We start from the raw sequence: 18,656 nt of genomic DNA, 5'->3' as shown, positions 1-18,656 counted from the left end.
CGACTGCACAGCCACTAACAACTCCAACATCATTGTGAAGTTTGCGGACGACACTACAGTGGTGGGTCTTATCACCAACGGTGATGAGACGGCTTACAGGGAGGAGGTCAGCGCCCTGACCCACTGGTGTCAAGACAACCATCTCACCCTCAACGTCGCAAAGACAAAGGAGTTGATAGTGGACTTCCGGAGGTGCAGAGAAGTACACACCCCCATCACCATCAACGGCGCTGCTGTGGAGAGAGTGAGCAGCTTCCGGTTCCTTGGTGTACATCTGGCTGAGGATCTTACGTGGTCAGTACACATAAACAAAACAGTGAAGAAGGCGCAGCAGCGCCTCTTCTTTCTCAGGAGACTGAAAAGATTTGGCATGAGCCCTCGCATCCTCAGGACCTTCTATCACTGTGCCATTGAGAGCATCCTCACTGGATGCATCACCACCTGGTATGGCAACAGCACCGCCTACAACCGCAAAGCTCTCCAGCGAGTAGTGCGGTGCTCTGAATGGATAATTGGAGGTGAGCTTCCCTCCCTCCAAGACATCTATAGGAAGCGGTGCCTGAGGAAAGCGGGGAGGATCATCAAGGACTCCAGTCACCCCAGCCATAAACTGTTCAGACTGCTTCCATCAGGAAGGAGGTTCTGCAGCATCCGGTCCCGTACCAGCAGACTGAGAGACAGCTTTTTCCATCAGGCCATCAGACTGCTGAACACGTCATAGACACCTCACCTTCACTACTGGAACTTTAACATTATGCACTCCATACTGTACAGTAACGCCACTGTTTTGCACATATTCAACTCTGTATATTTTTATATATTTTATTTATTGACTCTATTTAATTTGTAAAATATGTGTACACACACACACACACACGTAGAAAAACATTTAGTATACACATCCAGAAATTTTTTATTTTTTTTTTGCATATACTATTATATATTGTACATATATTTATTAGTTTCAGATTTAGCCATTCGTATATTTTGCCTGTTTATGTTATTGTATTTTGCACAACTCTGTTGCTTGTGAAGCTCGCACACAAGAATTTCACTCGCATGTGCTGTACCAATGTACCTGCACATGTGATGTGACAATAAAAGTGATTTGATCATCGAACAATCAAGCGTTTCATTCAAAATAGTCAACAGGGTCGCAAGAAGCGTGTGGAAAAACCAAGGCACAAAATAACTGCCCATGAACTGAGAAAAGTCAAGCGTGCAGCTGCCAAGATGCCACTTGCCACCAGTTTGGCCATATTTCAGAGCTGCAACATCACTGGAGTGCCCAAAAGCACAAGGTGTGCAATACTCAGAGACATGGCCAAGGTAAGAAAGGCTGAAAGACGACCACCACTGAACAAGACACACAAGCTGAAACGTCAAGACTGGGCCAAGAAATATCTCAAGACTGATTTTTCTAAGGTTTATGGACTGATGAAATGAGAGTGAGTCTTGATGGGCCAGATGGATGGGCCCGTGGCTGGATTGGTAAAGGGCAGAGAGCTCCAGTCCGACTCAGACGCCAGCAAGGTGGAGGTGGAGTACTGGTTTGGGCTGGTATCATCAAAGATGAGCTTGTGGGGCCTTTTCGGGTTGAGGATGGAGTCAAGCTCAACTCCCAGTCCTACTGCCAGTTTCTGGAAGACACCTTCTTCAAGCAGTGGTACAGGAAGAAGTCTGCATCCTTCACGAAAAACATGATTTTCATGCAGGACAATGCTCCATCACACGCGTCCAAGTACTCCACAGCGTGGCCGGCAAGAAAGGGTATAAAAGAAGAAAAACTAATGACATGGCCTCCTTGTTCACCTGATCTGAACCCCATTGAGAACCTGTGGTCCATCATCAAATGTGAGATTTACAAGGAGGGAAAACAGTACACCTCTCTGAACAGTGTCTGGGAGGCTGTGGTTGCTGCTGCACGCAATGTTGATGGTGAACAGATCAAAACACTGACAGAATCCATGGATGGCAGGCTTTTGAGTGTCCTTGCAAAGAAAGGTGGCTATATTGGTCGCTGATTTGTTTTTGTTTTGTTTTTGAATGTCAGAAATGTATATTTGTGAACGTGGAGATGTTATATTGGTGTCACTGGTAAAAATAAATAATTGAAATGGGTATATATTTGTTTTTTGTTAAGTTGCCTAATAATTATGCACAGTAATAGTCACCTGCACACACAGATATCCCCCTAAAATAGCTAAAACTAAAAACAAACTAAAAACTACTTCCAAAAACATTCAGCTTTGATATTAATGAGTTTTTTGGGTTCATTGAGAACATGGTTGTTGTTCAATAATAAAATTATTCCTCAAAAATACAACTTGCCTAATAATTCTGCACTCCCTGTATTTCCATGTGAACAGGGTGAAAAAACAGTTTTGATACTTAAATTGTGTCAAAATGACTTTTTGAGGCATTTTTAGTGTAAGATGTACTTGGTAAATGTGTGCGGATTTATTTTTTGTATGTTAGTTGAGTTGTGTTACCAAAATCAAGTCTCTTGGACTCTTGGCATTTTGTTTCCACCCAAACAGGTCAGACCGCTGGGTGGAATATTTCGGTTACATGAATGACAGTATAAATATATATCAGGATGCATGAGTTTGATTAACCGACCATGCTACAGATAACTCAATAAAACCAAACCATATGCTCACATCCAGTTGTCCTCCAACACTTACCAGTAATAGATGACATCGTTACTACACTTCCTCAGTATACCTGGAGAAGGGTGTCTGGACAATGTTTCCAAGAGGAAAGGACGAGGAATGTTATTATCATGGCTACCTTTGCCAAATGTGATTTATTGTGTGTCCCCTGCAGGGGCCAGCATACTGTACCCTGTACAGGAACACATCTCAGTTTTTATTCGTTTTCTTTGACATGGTTGCGAGTTGGAGACTAGTGCGTGTTAAACAAAATGAGTGTACGTGGTGATTTCCTTTGACCAGTTCAGTTTAGCTGTAATGCTGACGGCCGCTGTGGAACACAATCAACCAGAATAAACAGCCGGAGTCAAACTTAACAATCTAATCTCTTGTTCTGACATACTAACCAGCTTAAATACCGATGAACAATTTGTGCTGGCAAAATTTTCCCAGCACACTGCGATAGGATGACTAAAACCCAAGATTTATACCCTGATTGCACTTGACTGATTGCACCGACCCATGTTGTGTAACACCAGTGTCAGTGGAAATAACGTACCAAAGTTACAGCACAAACTACCAATGTGGGGAAGGATAGGCCTCATATTTACCTGATGCATTTACACACAAAACAAACTGCACCCAGTTTATTAATTGTCTGCTTATGACTTCTTTGTCTTTCGGTAACATCTGTACTGCTTTACATCTTAAAGAACCCCAGTTTGCCAGTGTTGTTGTTGTAGTATTTTTACAGAAAGATATGTGAGAATTACAATAGCATTATGCAGATGCAGTCTCCTTCTAAATCCTCTCACAAAATGTAGGCCAAACAGGTGAAGGCCGCTAACTTGCCCTGTCCCGGTCTGCCACACAGGAGGCACAGGATGATGTGATTTAGGATTTTAATCCGGAAAAAAAGAAAAAAAAAAAAACATGGGTCGCAAGATTACTAACAGAGGAAAGCATTTTCTCTTTTTTTGGACTGTGCTTTTCATTTCACTGCGTGTTTTTAGAGGTACACAGTGCGCACAGCAATGAAAGCGAAGGTAAATAAATAATTAAGTCATGAAAGATTGAAAGCTTGATGAATGATATTGTTTAAAGCTGCATGGTACCAGTGTGCATAGCACGACATCCACGTTTTGGTGTTCTGTCATATTTACAGTGCACAGGACTTCTAAAATGTATAACAGGATCGTTATAGTCAATTCTCGTAATGACCCGCTCCATCTTCCCGAACAAGCCAGGAAATCTTCGTATAAACATGGCATCCATCCACTGCGAACTGAGTCACATCCAGGGCGAGACCGCAGCCTGCAGAATGAACAGCAGAAACACACGGAGGAGGGGAAGAGCCAAAACGTGATGGAGGAATCACCGGAGCGGCAAAAAAAAAAAAAAAGGAAAAAGGGGGGATAATTTCTAGTGGGAGGGGAGAGAGAGAGAGACGAGGAGAGGTTGAGGGAAAGGAGAGAGAAAAAACATGTAGAGGAGTTGGGGTAGTGGCCTAGATGTGTGAAACGCCAGGGGTTGCCTTTTTTTTCTTTCTTTTTTTGGTTCACTGCTTGACTAACACAGTCAACCCAATAGTGGAACAAATATAACAGGGACGTCCTGAAGCACCAAACTAAATGAAAAGTTGTGTAGACCTCTCAGTTTTGCGCTTTTTAAATAATATGCAAACTTTAGAGTTGGGGTGATCCTGAGTTTTGGTGCACAGAAATACAATAAAATAAAAAGAGTTCTTGGTGGTATGTGCAAACTAAAACACCCACACAGGGACTAAATCTATCTCTTTTATGCCGCTTGACTGATAACGATGGCCTTGGAGGCAGACGGAGGTTCATCAAGGAGCGCTCCTGAAAAATATCCCCGGGCGGCGTTGGAGCGCAACGGCTACGTGAAGACATGTGTCACCCCGCTGTTCCAGGACGCAGGGTGCCAGTCGTCGTGGCTCAGACTCGCCGTGACATGGACTTGCCGAGGAGTGTCGTCTGCGGTCTGCGTTGCCTCCATCTCCGTTACTCTCGCTCTGCTGCTCAGATTGGTCGACTGGGATGCAGGCAGCAGGACCAACGGAAATAGCAGCGGCTCCGACCCTCGTCTTCATTTCGCGGCGGGCTGCGCTGTCGAGCTGCTTTTGAGCGTGTGTTACTGCGTCTCCCCCGCTTTTACACTCGTATGTGCCTTCTTCTGGGTAGGGCTGTATCTGATTCGCTGCGGAGTACTCATCCGCACCGCGCTGTTTCTGTTAGCGGTGTGCCACTTGGGCGAAGCCGCGGCGCATTCCCTCCTGTGCGGCGCCGAGGAGCAGCTGCTGTCCTTCTCCGCAACCCTGGTAGTCCTCGGCTGCCTAGGCAGCGGGGCTCTGCTGGTCGTCCGGCTGGGTCAGGGAGTGTCCATCCTCGTCTTCATTAGCGTCATCAGGACCGTCTCACTTGTCTCCCTGAGTCGAGTCCGGGCCAGTTGGAGACCCTACCTGGCCTACCTGCTGGGGCTGCTGGGGGTTTTGCTTGCGAGGTATGCTGACCGGCTCTTGCCGGCCTCAGGGACCAGCGGGACGGGGTGCTGTGGCTCTGTGACCGGGGCGAAGGAGGAGGACATCCCTGTCTTCAAAAGGAGACGGAGGTCCAGCTCCATAGCGGCCTCGGAAATGATGGCTCACAGTCAGAGCAACAGCAAGTCCCACCGCAGGACTTCGCTGCCTTGCATTCCGCGGGACCAGGTAAGATGTAACTTTGGACCGGACCTTACTGGCTGTTTTGTTACTGATTTGCTTAGGAACTTTCAACCACTGGCATGTAATGCTTTCGAGTCCCCCTCTTTCTCTGATGGCATGTGTGAGAGCTTTACATGCATTTTTTTTAAACATTGGGCCAAAACGGAATAGGCCGAAGACACTATAATAACACTTGTTTTGATGACCTGTTTGCTCCATGCAGGGCCACATCTGTGTTTTCCCAAGATGCTTGTTAATGTAGTATTTTGGTGCTTTGGTCTTTTGAATTTCACGATCCTGTACATCCCTTTAAACACCGATGTTTACCTTGAGCCTACTCTGACGTTGTTCATTTGGTCATCATAGTTGTGCTGTGCTCTGTTTGGGGCTGCTGATAAGGAAATGGATGGTGTATTTATCACGCCAAGTTACCGCGTGCCTGTGTGTGTGTGTCTGTATTCGCGTGCATAGGTGTGAAGTCACATGTAAATATTTTTGCAAGCCTCTGCTTCTCCAGCTTGCAGGCCCGTGGTGCCTGTCAGACTTTTTACACATATTATCTTTATGGCAGCATAAGGGATTGTGAATAATGGCTCACAGCTTGTGATTATATATATATATATATATATATATATATATATATATATATATATATATATATATATATATATTATATATATATATATATATATATATATATATATATATATATATACTAAAACCGGGAAATTTAAATAAAACATACATACAAAATAATGTGACTTAATGTGATTAAAACTTAATGTGACTTAAAAAATACTTGTTAAGTAATGTTAAGTTTTTAATATATCACAGATGGTGCCTTCTTCTTAGAACAGTGCTCCAACCTCCAAACATCCATCCCTTCACACTCATGGATGCTACCTTGTTTGAATGTTCTTCGCCCGTCTTTGCCCCCCTCCTTCTTTTTGGTTCTTATGTCCTACACCGGCAAGCTGAGATAAAATGAATGTTATATGAAGCCACTCATTTTCAACTGAAAGTGTCACCACATGGTGCATAGTAATAGGGAGGCATGCTGGTGTTTTCACAGTGGGGATTCGGTGATCATCCCGAGTGGGTGAGCTTGTGTCACAGTCACCCGTGTATGGCTTAGCTACAGAAGCAGCATAATCCTGATTACGCTGCTCTTTTTCTTCAACTTTACCCTGATCTCATTTGTAGATTTTGAGAATAGAGAGAGAAAGGAAACATGGCAGAGAAAGAAAAGCTTAACAGTAGCAGTTAAATGGCTTGGTTTATGGTGTAATCACAGTGGATGATGGTGCTTTCTGTACGTCCACACAAAAACGTTGGTACTTTGTACACACTTTGTAGCTTTCTATTATTTATATTTGTCCTGTGGAAGAGGGAGCGTACCTCATATTGCTTTCTGGAGAAAAATATACAGGTGCTGTTTTCTGTGATTTTACTGAGACTGTTTGATGTTTTTAAGGAGAATCAAAACATTCATTAATGCCCTGTTAAAAAGAACGTTTCCTTCCTGACTTTTGCATTATAAAACATTATTATAATTAGCTATATATCCATGTTAGACTGAATTGCCATAGATACATTTTGTCTCACAGAAGCCTAAAATTTGTGTTTACCTGAGATGAACTCAGTGTGGGTGATGGTGAGCCACCAAGTGCCCCAAAATAGCAAAGGGAATACACCTTTCACAGTTTACTAATCTGGACTCACCCACATTGTCCCAACACACAAGTTTCATTCTCTCACGTCAAGCTGTTCCCACATCAGCTGTCTGACTCGTGATGCTGGGATGTTCACTGCTAATTGGTATCTAGGGAACAGTGAGTTAGTGGACTATCTGTACTATTAGAAGAGCTCCATTACCCATTCTGGTCACCATGTTTGGAACAGGAATAGTGACAAATTGAATTCTGAGAGTTAAAAAAAAAAACAATGAAAATTTTTTTAACTGACCAGATGCTGAGGACAGCGCGTCCTCTTTTAACCTTTTCCCACTGGGTGTAATCTGTAGGACCGACGCACGGACACAGATGTACGCCACAAAAAGAGAAAGAAATTCAAAGCAATTGGATTGCTCTTAAACCTCTTAAACTTCCACCAGGTCACCGGAGGGCCACCTGGGGTTAGCACTGGTTTTTGTTTTAGCCACACACATTACATAGGTAAATTTCCAGAAGCAAAATGAGGTTATATTAAAAATCAAGCACATTTTTGAGGTTGCGGCCTTTATCTCAGAGCCTCTCTTTGACACAGATGCTCACAGTTTATCCATACTGTAGAAAATGAAGCTCTCCAGAGTGCAGTTGTACCTGAGAGAAGCGGGCGTTTTCATCAAGCGTTGGTTGTACAGTATTTATGAAGCAGGCTGGTGCAGCCTGCCAAGCCAGAGGCAAGACAGGCACTCTGCTGAACAGGAAGCTGGGAAATAGCATTGGCTCAGCTCCATGGCTTTATTTCAGTATTTTTTTTTCTCTAAAGTGAATGGGATTAATTCTCCTGCTGATGCACCACTACGTTAAAGCCTGTTGGTTTCTGCTGTCCATACAAAGGAGTTTATAATATTTGATGATTTTAACATCCATTATGATCCTTCTGGATCAGCTCCACACAGAGGCCTTGTGTTTTGACAGGAGTTGTTTGTCTTTTAGCCAGGGTCTCAGTGGGATGGGGGATTTTGGGGAATAGTATTTTGTTTGTTGGGTTGCATGCAGCTGACAAACACTTGCTGTGTGCAACATGACAACAACCATAAGTATGTCGATAAGCAGCGTAATATTTACATTTATTTTATTTATTTTTTTATGGCGGTGTTTGCTTTTTCAGTTGCATAGCAGCAATATGGGTTTACTGAAATATTTGCACATTGTTTCACCCGAGGCTAATTTCACTACTTTATATCACGATTAAGGTTGCTCTCTTGTTCAAATCATTTTCATAATCTCTTCACCATATAAAGTATCTGTGTCAAACAGGAGGGGAAAGGCGGGAGAGAGACAGATTCTAAAGCAGAAACATGTGCTCTGAAATCTATTTGAGGGAAGGCCCACATTCTCTCACTGACGCACATACATTTCCAGGGAGACACAACCAGCTCCAGTCGCCAGAGCGCTCTTACTCTGAATGGCATCCAGTCTTAACATACAGTATTTTTTCTTTTACAGGATAATGATGGAGAGTTTTTAAAATCATTTAAAATGCATAGATAATACAGCAAGTTTTTATCTTCTCAATAATTGCCAGTAAAAGCACAGATGACTGTACAATATCAGAAACTGTGTTAAAGCTTTGCAGTGCAAATATAATAGGATTATGGTTCAGTGAACCTTGTTATTAGGACAAATAAACCGTATACAAACTGAGACGCTATAAAAAACACGAGTTGTGGGCTTGTTGGTTTGAGTATACCTCATGTTTTGTTATTTATTGTTGTTGCAGATGTCACCTGTAAACAGCAACTGTATTTATAGAAATAGCCACTTCCATAATAATTAGACAATTCCCTGATGTCAGTGTAGCTGTTTAATATGGTTAGCTGAGCTTCCCTGCCATTTTCACGTGTGTTCATTTTCCTATATGTATATTTACTGCAAACTGGAAACAGAGAAGCTTCACCTTCAGTGTAGAATTTGTGCCTTACCACCAAAACCAACATGTTTCAAAAGTTGCAACTTTTACTTTGAAGGGGAACGGATGCTGTTTCCGGGTTGCATCTCACTGGTGCTCTATGATAAGTTAGTGAGTGTTTACAGACGAATTGGAGTCTTCCATGAAAACTGAAGGTGGCCGTGCTAATCTGCTGGTCTCCAAAGAAATCACAAGGAGGTTTTTAGTGCAGCGCCCTCTGTGGGACCAGCAAGCTAAGCCGTCGGGGAATGCATGTATTTCTCTAAGGACTGGCAGTTATCAGGGCAACATTGATCGGTCTTTAGGCCTGCATGACCTGAGAGTTGCAATTCTCCAATCAGCCTGGGCCATTAGATAATAAGGCTGTGCAAGGTTGTGTATGTCATTGATTTATCTCACAGTACACCTGAAAAAATGTTGGACTTACTGTGCTGTGTATAGTAGATGAAAAGATTATGAAAACATATAGCACTGTGGAAAAGTCTTGGGCCACTCTCCATTTCTTTATTCTTTGTTAGGAAAATGGGAAAAAGGTGCGGCAGTTTATTGAACATTGTGCAAAAATACATAGAAATACAGTGTATGAGGTAAAAAGAGTTTAAAATTCTAAAATTTGGTATGACCACCTTTATTCTTCAGGACAGCCTGAAATCTCTTAGGCACGGTTTCTTGTAATTTCTTTAAGTGATCTTCAGGAATAATTCTCCAGGCGTCTTGAAGGACATTTAAAGCTCTTCTTTGGATGGTGACTGCCTTTTTGTTCTGTCTTCTGTCAGTCATCCTACACTGCTTCAGTAATGTTGAGGTCTCTGGGGATGCCAGTGCAGGACTGATAATATTCCACTGTGTCTTTTCTATCCAGGTATGGTTTTACTGCACTGACAGTATGTTTGGAATTATTGTCATGCTGAAAAATTAAGCTATTGCCATTCCAATACTTCCCAGATGGTACTGGAAAATCTGACCATATGTTTCTATCTCCATAATTTGGAGGGATTCTCAGTTCCAATTTCAAATTTATTGAAATTGAGGTTAAGTGGCTTCATGAAATCCTCTCAACATAATCAGGTACTGACCATGTTGGACTGAAAATGAGTGAAAAGGAAGTCAATCTCCTGGAGAACTATTGCTCGAGACCACTTTAAATTTTACAGAAATGTCTGACTCAGTGCATGCAAACTATAAAATAATGAGGGCTGGCTCAAGACTTTCACACATTACTATATCTATACATAAAAAAAAAAAATTTTTTTTGCTATACCTGAGCAGCTCTACAGTGTTTTCTACTAGATTATAGTAACATTTAAACAGCAGTAATTTAAGTACCTCAAAGAAAAAAACCCCAAAAGGTTATATTTGTGCATAAAGTGAAAAAGTGTGAGCAGGAAACTTAACAGTCTTGATTAGATATTACTGTTTATATATCACTACATTTCAGTTATAAACATATATACTCCTTTACTATTAAAAAGACACACTGAAAAACAGGGAAGATAGTCATAGTGATAAAACAGTGAAAACAGACTTCCTGAAGACATGGGTGAATATGTGTGCGTGCGTGCGTGTGTGTGTGCGTGACAAAGAGCTTTAAAAAGCTGGGGGTGGGGGGTAGCTGGAGTTAATGTGGGGTATAAGAGGAGTGTTGAAAGATTTGCAGTTTACAGCGAGGCAAAACGTGGGAGTGAGAGGAGATTCTCTGCCAAGCTCCGCTTAAGTGTTGATTGTAAAAGGACAACTATCTGATCCTCGTGTTCAACCTCTTTGCTTCTGTTCTAAACACACCTTTGCTCTGAACGCTCACATGGACTCACACACAGCTGAGGCAAGTTCGTACTGACTGCTTATAGTTTGCCTGGCAGTTATTGCGTATGTGTTTTTAATGTGTTTGTGCATATGTAAGGTGAAGATGGCCCAGTGCCACATGCCTCCAGAGAGAGGGAGAGAGAACACAGGGCAGGGGGAAAAGAGCAAGAGCAAAAGAAAGTGTGTGCAATAGAGTGGCCTCCGCAGCTTGCTCTTTAAAAGCAACAGCAAATAATTTTAACCTTTTCTGGTCATTTCTGTATACTGTACACGCGCTTACACACACACGCACATACAGTGGGTTCCCTGCTGGCTGTCCAGATGAGGTTTGGTGGCGCTGGACAAGGATTGCCTTGTTACTCGATTCAATGGTGTGTTTTAGCTCCAAAATATGTTTGGTGAGAGGTGAGGAGGGGTGAGGGGAGGGTGGTTGGCCTGGGCAGGGGGCAACATTGACAAGCAGACTCTAGACCTGTCCATACATCTGTCTGCAGGTATGTCTGCTTCTCTCTTCCCCTACAGTAAACACTCTTACACACTTTACTTTCATGACATTTGTCAGTTTAAGCCTTCACGAAAAACCCAACACGCCACCTCACACATCACACATTTAAGTGTTCTTTGTTGTTCAGCTTTCCCTTTACTCTGTGGACGCAGAGCATGGGCAGTTTGGATCAGCGAGGACATAAGCAGAGGTACATTTTTAAAACTGTATTTATGCAGGAATTGCTGGCATGTGTGCATCTCTTTCATTGCTGTGCCCTGGGTTTACAGACTTAGTTAACACCTACTGACGTACCTGGGAGCTACACAGCAGCACAAGCAGTGTTGGAGTACTGGTGACCCAACTAGCTTAAAGAATGCCCTTCTCCTTAATGTTTTCAGAATTATCAGGAAATACGAGGGATTTACCTTTTCAACAACCGGCATCAGATCATCCTGGCATCTCCAAAACCTGTTAAAAATATACTGTGGGTTCAGGGTGATTCTTGAGCTTGCAAAGTGATGTAAAAAATATTTCTAAAGTTTTGATGAAAAAAAAACAACAACTATTTTTCAGTGGCAACAAAAAATGCATTTACATATTAAAACTGGACCATTAACATCTTAACGGCTAAAGTCAGTCTAATTATTGTTGTATGTATTTAAATTGTTAGCTTTTTTATTTTAGCTAAAAAAATTATGGGAAAATATGTTTCATCATTTAAAGTATTTAAATGTTTAAATAGAATATTATTTAAATAGTATTCACAATATCTATATGTTGTTGAGTGCATGTTCAAATACAGGTGTGTGTGTCTGCGTAAGACTGTATGCGTGTCCTTCGTCGTGGTTTATGCTTGGTCAACAGTCTGCCAACACTGTGTTTATCTTGGACGCCTCCAGCCTGTCTGTGGATTACCCAATCAGATAATCAAGGATATAATTGCATCACATGCATCTGGGAGTGTTTTTCCCTTCCATTATCCCTCATAATGCACACATACACGTCTCGCTCACGCACACATACACGCTGCAGACACACGCGGCAGGTTTCATCTAGGCATAAGAATGCAAAGCTGTCTTTACCTGCTGTATTCTGTTTTGACAGAAGAGCATCACTGACTGCTAAAGTACTTTGAAGAGAGATACTCTGGCATACCTGCTCTTTCAGAAATGGGTCTGAAGTTATTATAATGATGGGGAAGTGGACATGAAACAATGCATGAGAGACTACCATGATATTTTGCTTCTGATGTTTAAAATAACTCATGGGTTTATTTTAGTTTGTAATGAGTCCTTTTTCCCCCTTCTTTTTTAACCCTAACCCTAACCCCACAAATTATCATCACTCACAGATCAGTGCTGTCGCTCTCTATACACAGTTCGCGCGATTGCAAAGTGAAAGCAAAAAAACAAGCGCAAATTCAAACGCGATTGCAATATGTCACATATTGACAGTGGCTCACCGATGCCAATGACATAATTACCCAGCTACATTTCTGAAAGAATGCAAAAGCATTGACATATATTTTTCCGTCCTACGATAGCCCGACGGGCAGGGCAGAGATAGATTTTGGTAGCCCGACTGAAAAAAATCGCTAGCCCCGGGACGTCGGGCTAGCGATATTGCGAGCCCTTTATCTGATCGAGGAATCACTCATCTTTGGAAAAGAGAGTTTATTACAGAGAAATGTCTCTTTCCAAAATAAAAGCTATACTATCCGCTTCTTCTGGGCTATATTCTCAGCAGCATATTAAACATATAAGGAGAATCATGTGCTAACAGCTGTCTAAATGGCTAAAGTTAGTAGCATGCTTGTTGTTTTTGTCTTTGCACTAGGATGATGTCGGCGTAAATGTGCAGTCATATTCGTTGTGTTCCCACTAGTGCTTTCAGGTTAATCTCGTTGAAATGACCTTAACGCCACAACACGGCAAATCTCCGTTAACGAGCTACGCCGATCGCCCCGTGCATGGGGCTAGACGGCCAACACGTTAACGAGCTAACTGCTCGTTAACACACTAGTTCCCACCCATGTAATTGAGCATTGCATGGCACATCCAACATACTGTTTTACTTTAGTCCATGACGCGCTTACCTTCAGGGTCATACGTCACATGAAAACCAAAATAATTCCAAACGCCAGATCTGAATGAGGGTGGGGGAGGGCCATGTTGCAAGGGGAGCTTAACTTCTGTCTCGCTAGCTTGCCCTGCGCTCTTCCTTCTGACGATGCTGTCTGTGTTGAACGCTCAGTGAATCTGCATTTGACTACTCCGCCTAGGCTGCACTGTCGAGCCTAGGCGGAGTAGTCGAACGATACCCAACATCCACAATGACGGCGAAACAACTAGTAGCTCAGTGTTCCAACATTCGAAAGAAGGGACTGCTCTCACAGCTAGAGATTGACGAGGTACAACACAAATGCTACGGCAAGGAGGAGTCAGGACGCCAGGTCAGGGGGGCGATATCATCACCCCCACCCGAGATTGGGTACATAGCCCCAAGTGCGATAGGAGAAGGATTGTTGAGTGCGAGAGGAACTGACCTGAAAAATAGGATCATGGCCAAGCTTGGAACCTGGATCCCCCGTAGCCGGTTACCAAGATTACGTGAAGTACCCTCAGAAGGTCTGCTAGATGATGTTAATGCAGCACTACGGGCAATACCTACAACCACAATTACCGACACTAACAAGCTGATCTATAATACGGCAGCAGTGATCAGTGAGATGCTTGGCCACAAGTTGAACAGCGACAAGGGGCAGTACCCTCCATGGAGAAGGAGGCTAGAGGGCAAGATCAAAGTAGCACGGAGGGAGGTTAGCCAACTAACGGAGTTGCAGAAAGGTGCGACAAATAAGGTGCCTAAGAAATACAGCAAGCTGTCCATACCTGAGGCCTTGGAAACTGCCAAGCAAAGACTCACAGCCTTGGCCAGCTGCTTGAGGAGGTACACCAGAGAAATAGAAGGCAGGAGAATAAACCAGCTGTTCTCCACAGAACCAGCAAAGGTGTACTCTCAGTGGCAAGGGAACAATAAGAGAACAGCACCACCAAGGCTGGAGACGGAGCAATACTGGAAGAGCATATGGGAGAAGGATGCAACCCATAACGGCAATGCTCAGTGGCTAGAGGATCTGAGGGCAGACCACAGCGACCTCCCTGAACAGGGTCCAGTAACCATCACAGTGGCAGATATCCAAGAAAGGGTCTCCAGTATGAAGAGTTGGACAGCACCAGGGCCCGACATGGTTCACGCCTACTGGCTGAAGAAGCTGACTGCACTCCACTAGCGTCTGGCAGCACAAATGAACCAGCTGCTAGTTAACGAGAGACACCCGGAATGGCTAACTGAAGGCCGGACGGTCCTGATCCCCAAGGACCCCAAGAAGGGACCGGTCCCCTCCAACTACCGACCAATAACCTGCCTCAGTACTACATGGAAGCTCCTGTCAGGCATCATATCGGCTAAGATGAACAGGCACATGGGTCAATACATGAGCGGGACACAGAAAGGAATTGGCAAGAATATCAGAGGCGCAAAACACCAGCTACTGGTAGACAGAACAATCAGCCGAGACTGCAAGACCAGACTGACCAACCTGTGCACTGCCTGGATTGATTACAAGAAGGCCTATGACTCAATGCCCCACAGCTGGATACTGGAATGCCTAGAATTGTACAAGATCAATGGGACCCTAAGAGCCTTCATCAGGAACTCAATGGGGATGTGGCGTACAACATTAGAGGCCGACTCCAAGCCCATAGCACAAGTCACCATCAAGTGCGGGATCTACCAAGGAGATGCTCTGTCCCCACTGCTGTTCTGCATAGGCCTGAACCCCCTCAGTGAGATCATTAACAAGACTGGCTACGGATACCGACTACGGAACGGAGCAGTTGTCAGCCACCTCCTGTACATGGATGACATCAAGCTGTATGCCAAGAGTGAACGAGACATCGATTCACTGATCCACACTACCAGGCTATACAGCAATGACATTGGAATGTCGTTCGGACTGGAGAAGTGTAGTCGGATGGTATCAAAGAGAGGGAAGGTAGTCAGAACTGAGGGGATTGAACTACCAGAATCAAATCAAATCAAATCAAATCACTTTTATTGTCACATCACATGTGCAGGCACACTGGCACAGCACATGCGAGTGAAATTCTTGTGTGCGAGCCCCACAAGCAACAGAGATGTGCAAACACAACAACACAAACGAGCAAAATACAAGAATGGCCAACCTGAAACTAATAAATATATGTACAATATATAATAGTGTATGCATTTCTGGATGTGTATACTAAATATTTTCCTACGTGTGTGTGTGTGTGTGTGTGTGTGTGTGTATACATTTTTACAAATTAAATAGTAAAAAAAAAAAATAATAATAATAAAAAAAAATAAAAATAAAAAATAATAATAATAATAATAAAATATATAAAATATACAGAGTTGAATATGTGCAAAACAAGTGGCATTTATATACAGTGTGGAGTGCATAATGTTGAAGTTCCAGTAGTGAAGCTGAGGTGTCTATGACGTGTTCAGCAGTCTGATGGCCTGATGGAAAAAGCTGTCTCTCAGTCTGCTGGTACGGGACCGGATGCTGCAGAACCTCCTTCCTGATGGAAGCAGTCTGAACAGTTTATGGCTGGGGTGACTGGAGTCCTTGATGATCCTCCCCGCTTTCCTCAGGCAGCGCTTCCTGTAGATGTCTTGGAGGGAGGGAAGCTCACCTCCAATTATCCGTTCAGAGCACCGCACTACTCGCTGGAGAGCTTTGCAGTTGTAGGCGGTGCTGTTGCCATACCAGGTGGTGATGCATCATTGCAGAAGGCAACATTGCAGACATAGAGGACAGTTACAAGTACTTGGGGATCCCGCAGGCAAATGGGAACCATGAAGAGGCCGCTAGAAAGGCTGCAACCACCAAGTACCTGCAGAGGGTCAGGCAAGTCCTGAGGAGTCAGCTGAATGGTAAGAACAAGATCCGGGCCATCAACACGTACGCCCTGCCCGTGATCAGGTACCCTGCTGGGGTAATAGGCTGGCCAAAGGAGGAGATAGAAGCCACTGACATAAAGACAAGAAAGCTCCTTACCATGCATGGAGGGTTTCACCCCAAGTCCAGCACCCTGAGGCTGTACGCTAAGCGGAAGGAAGGGGGCCGGGGACTGGTGAGTGTAAGCACCACAGTCCAGGATGAGACAAGGAACATCCAAGAATACATTGGGAAGATGGCCCCAACTGACCGAGTGCTCAGTGAATACCTCAGGCAGCAGAAACCCAAGAAAGAGGAGGGAAACGAGGAACCATCATGGAAGGACAGGCCCCTGCACGGTATGTACCACCGGCAGATAGAGGAGGTGGCTGATATCCAGAAATCCTACCAGTGGCTGGACAAAGCTGGACTGAAAGACAGCACAGAGGCACTAATCATGGCAGCACAAGAACAAGCTCTGAGCACAAGATCCATAGAGGCTGGGGTCTATCACACCAGGCAAGACCCCAGGTGCAGGCTGTGTAAAGATGCCCCAGAGACAATCCAGCACATAACAGCAGGGTGCAAGATGCTAGCAGGCAAGGCATACATGGAACGCCATAACCAAGTGGCCGGCATAGTGTACAGGAACATCTGTGCCGAGTATAACCTGGAAGTCCCGAGGTCAAAATGGGAGATGCCCCCAAGGGTGGTGGAGAATGACCGAGCTAAGATCCTGTGGGACTTCCAGATACAGACGGACAAAATGGTGGTGGCTAACCAACCGGACATAGTGGTGGTAGACAAACAGAAGAAGACGGCCGTAGTGATCGATGTAGCGGTTCCGAATGACAGCAATATCAGGAAGAAGGAACATGAGAAGCTGGAGAAATACCAAGGGCTCAGAGAAGAGCTCGAGAGGATGTGGAGGGTGAAGGTAACGGTGGTCCCCGTGGTAATCGGAGCACTAGGTGCGGTGACTCCCAAGCTAGGCGAGTGGCTCCAGCAGATCCCGGGAACAACATCGGAGATCTCTGTCCAGAAGAGCGCAGTCCTGGGAACAGCTAAGATACTGCGCAGGACCCTCAAGCTCCCAGGCCTCTGGTAGAGGACCCGAGCTTGAAGGATAAACCGCCCACAGGGGCGTGCTGGGTGTTTTTATATATATATATATATATATATATATATATATATATATATATATATATATATATATATATATATATATATATATATATATATATATATATATGTATATACACATATATATATATATATATATATATATATATGTGTGTGTGTGTGTGTGTGTGTGTGTGTATATGTGTGTATATATATATATATATATATTTATATATATATAGATATATATATATATGCAGTCTAAACTAAGGCATATCTTTACTTTACTTTTCTTGGAAGGCTTTCTGACGTTAGGAGGCAAGTTTTTGTGCTGCTGAAAACAGACATTGTGATGATGTAGACACTAACTAATTAACAATGATTCAGTGTCCAAACTTTAGAAACAATTATGAAAAAAATCTTTTCTTTTTATATTTTTAAATATAAATGCAATTTAATTAATACTATATGTTATATTGTTTCAGTCTGGAAAAATGCTATGAAAGCCTTGAAATACATGTGGTCTAGTACACCCCATGCCCCCCTTTAGACTCACCCCTGCTTGCTGCAGGTAAACTTCCATATAAAATAGGACGGCTGCCTTCAACCTTCAGCAAGCTCTATAATTTAACTAGTCTGGTATCAAACAAAGTTATCAGATCATCTGCTTATTTTAATACATCTGGAGACTTACTGCAGATTTTACGCTGTGTAAAACAAACAGCGGTGGATTGTTCGCTTTTCTTCATGTCGGAGTTTGTTGATTAGATGCTTTGGTGAAGGATTCCCGCTCGCTTTCTACCAGTGAAGGTTTTAATGGTGATTACAGGAACATCGCTGCTGTTTTGGACGTTAGAAACACGTTTTCTTTCCCTCAACCTGAGGCTCCGCCTCTTTGCTTCTTCGTGGTGTGCAAACAGACTGTGCCATCATCGATGAATCGTTGCAGTCCTACACAATAGACAGCTGAACTACATCACATTACTTACATTTTAGTAATTTCTGTGAGAAAAATAGTCATTTATAGTTAGGTAGAAATGACTATTTTGATTAAAAAAAAGTTTACGCACATGGAAATTTAAGCTAAACCAATTATGCTATGACTTGTTTTGACCAAATATATATGACAAGCCTCTTAATGTTTAACCAAAATACACTTTTTGATGATTTCCCCAATTCATGATCATTAAAAAACAAAAAGCAAAACTATAAATAAATAAATAAAATATCCAAGGCAGGAATGTTTGT

General features: G+C 43.2%; 1 protein-coding gene across 1 annotated transcript in view; it reads left to right on the top strand.

The window, feature by feature from the left end:
* The first annotated feature begins 4,268 nt into the window (after window positions 1–4,268).
* LOC101484372 (cGMP-inhibited 3',5'-cyclic phosphodiesterase 3A) overlaps window positions 4,269–18,656 on the top strand; it is a 69,203-nt gene continuing 54,815 nt past the window's right edge. The window contains exon 1 of the mRNA XM_012917068.5: window positions 4,269–5,379. Within this exon, the coding sequence (XP_012772522.3) occupies window positions 4,474–5,379 (906 nt within the window). The 5' untranslated portion in view covers window positions 4,269–4,473. The remainder of the gene's footprint in view (window positions 5,380–18,656) is intronic.

The sequence above is a fragment of the Maylandia zebra genome, linkage group LG14, assembly GCF_041146795.1.
Source record: "Maylandia zebra isolate NMK-2024a linkage group LG14, Mzebra_GT3a, whole genome shotgun sequence".
Classification (NCBI taxonomy): Eukaryota; Metazoa; Chordata; class Actinopteri; order Cichliformes; family Cichlidae; genus Maylandia; species Maylandia zebra.
The sequence above is the reverse complement of the archived record's forward strand: the minus strand, read 5'-3'. Positions and strand labels throughout refer to the sequence as shown.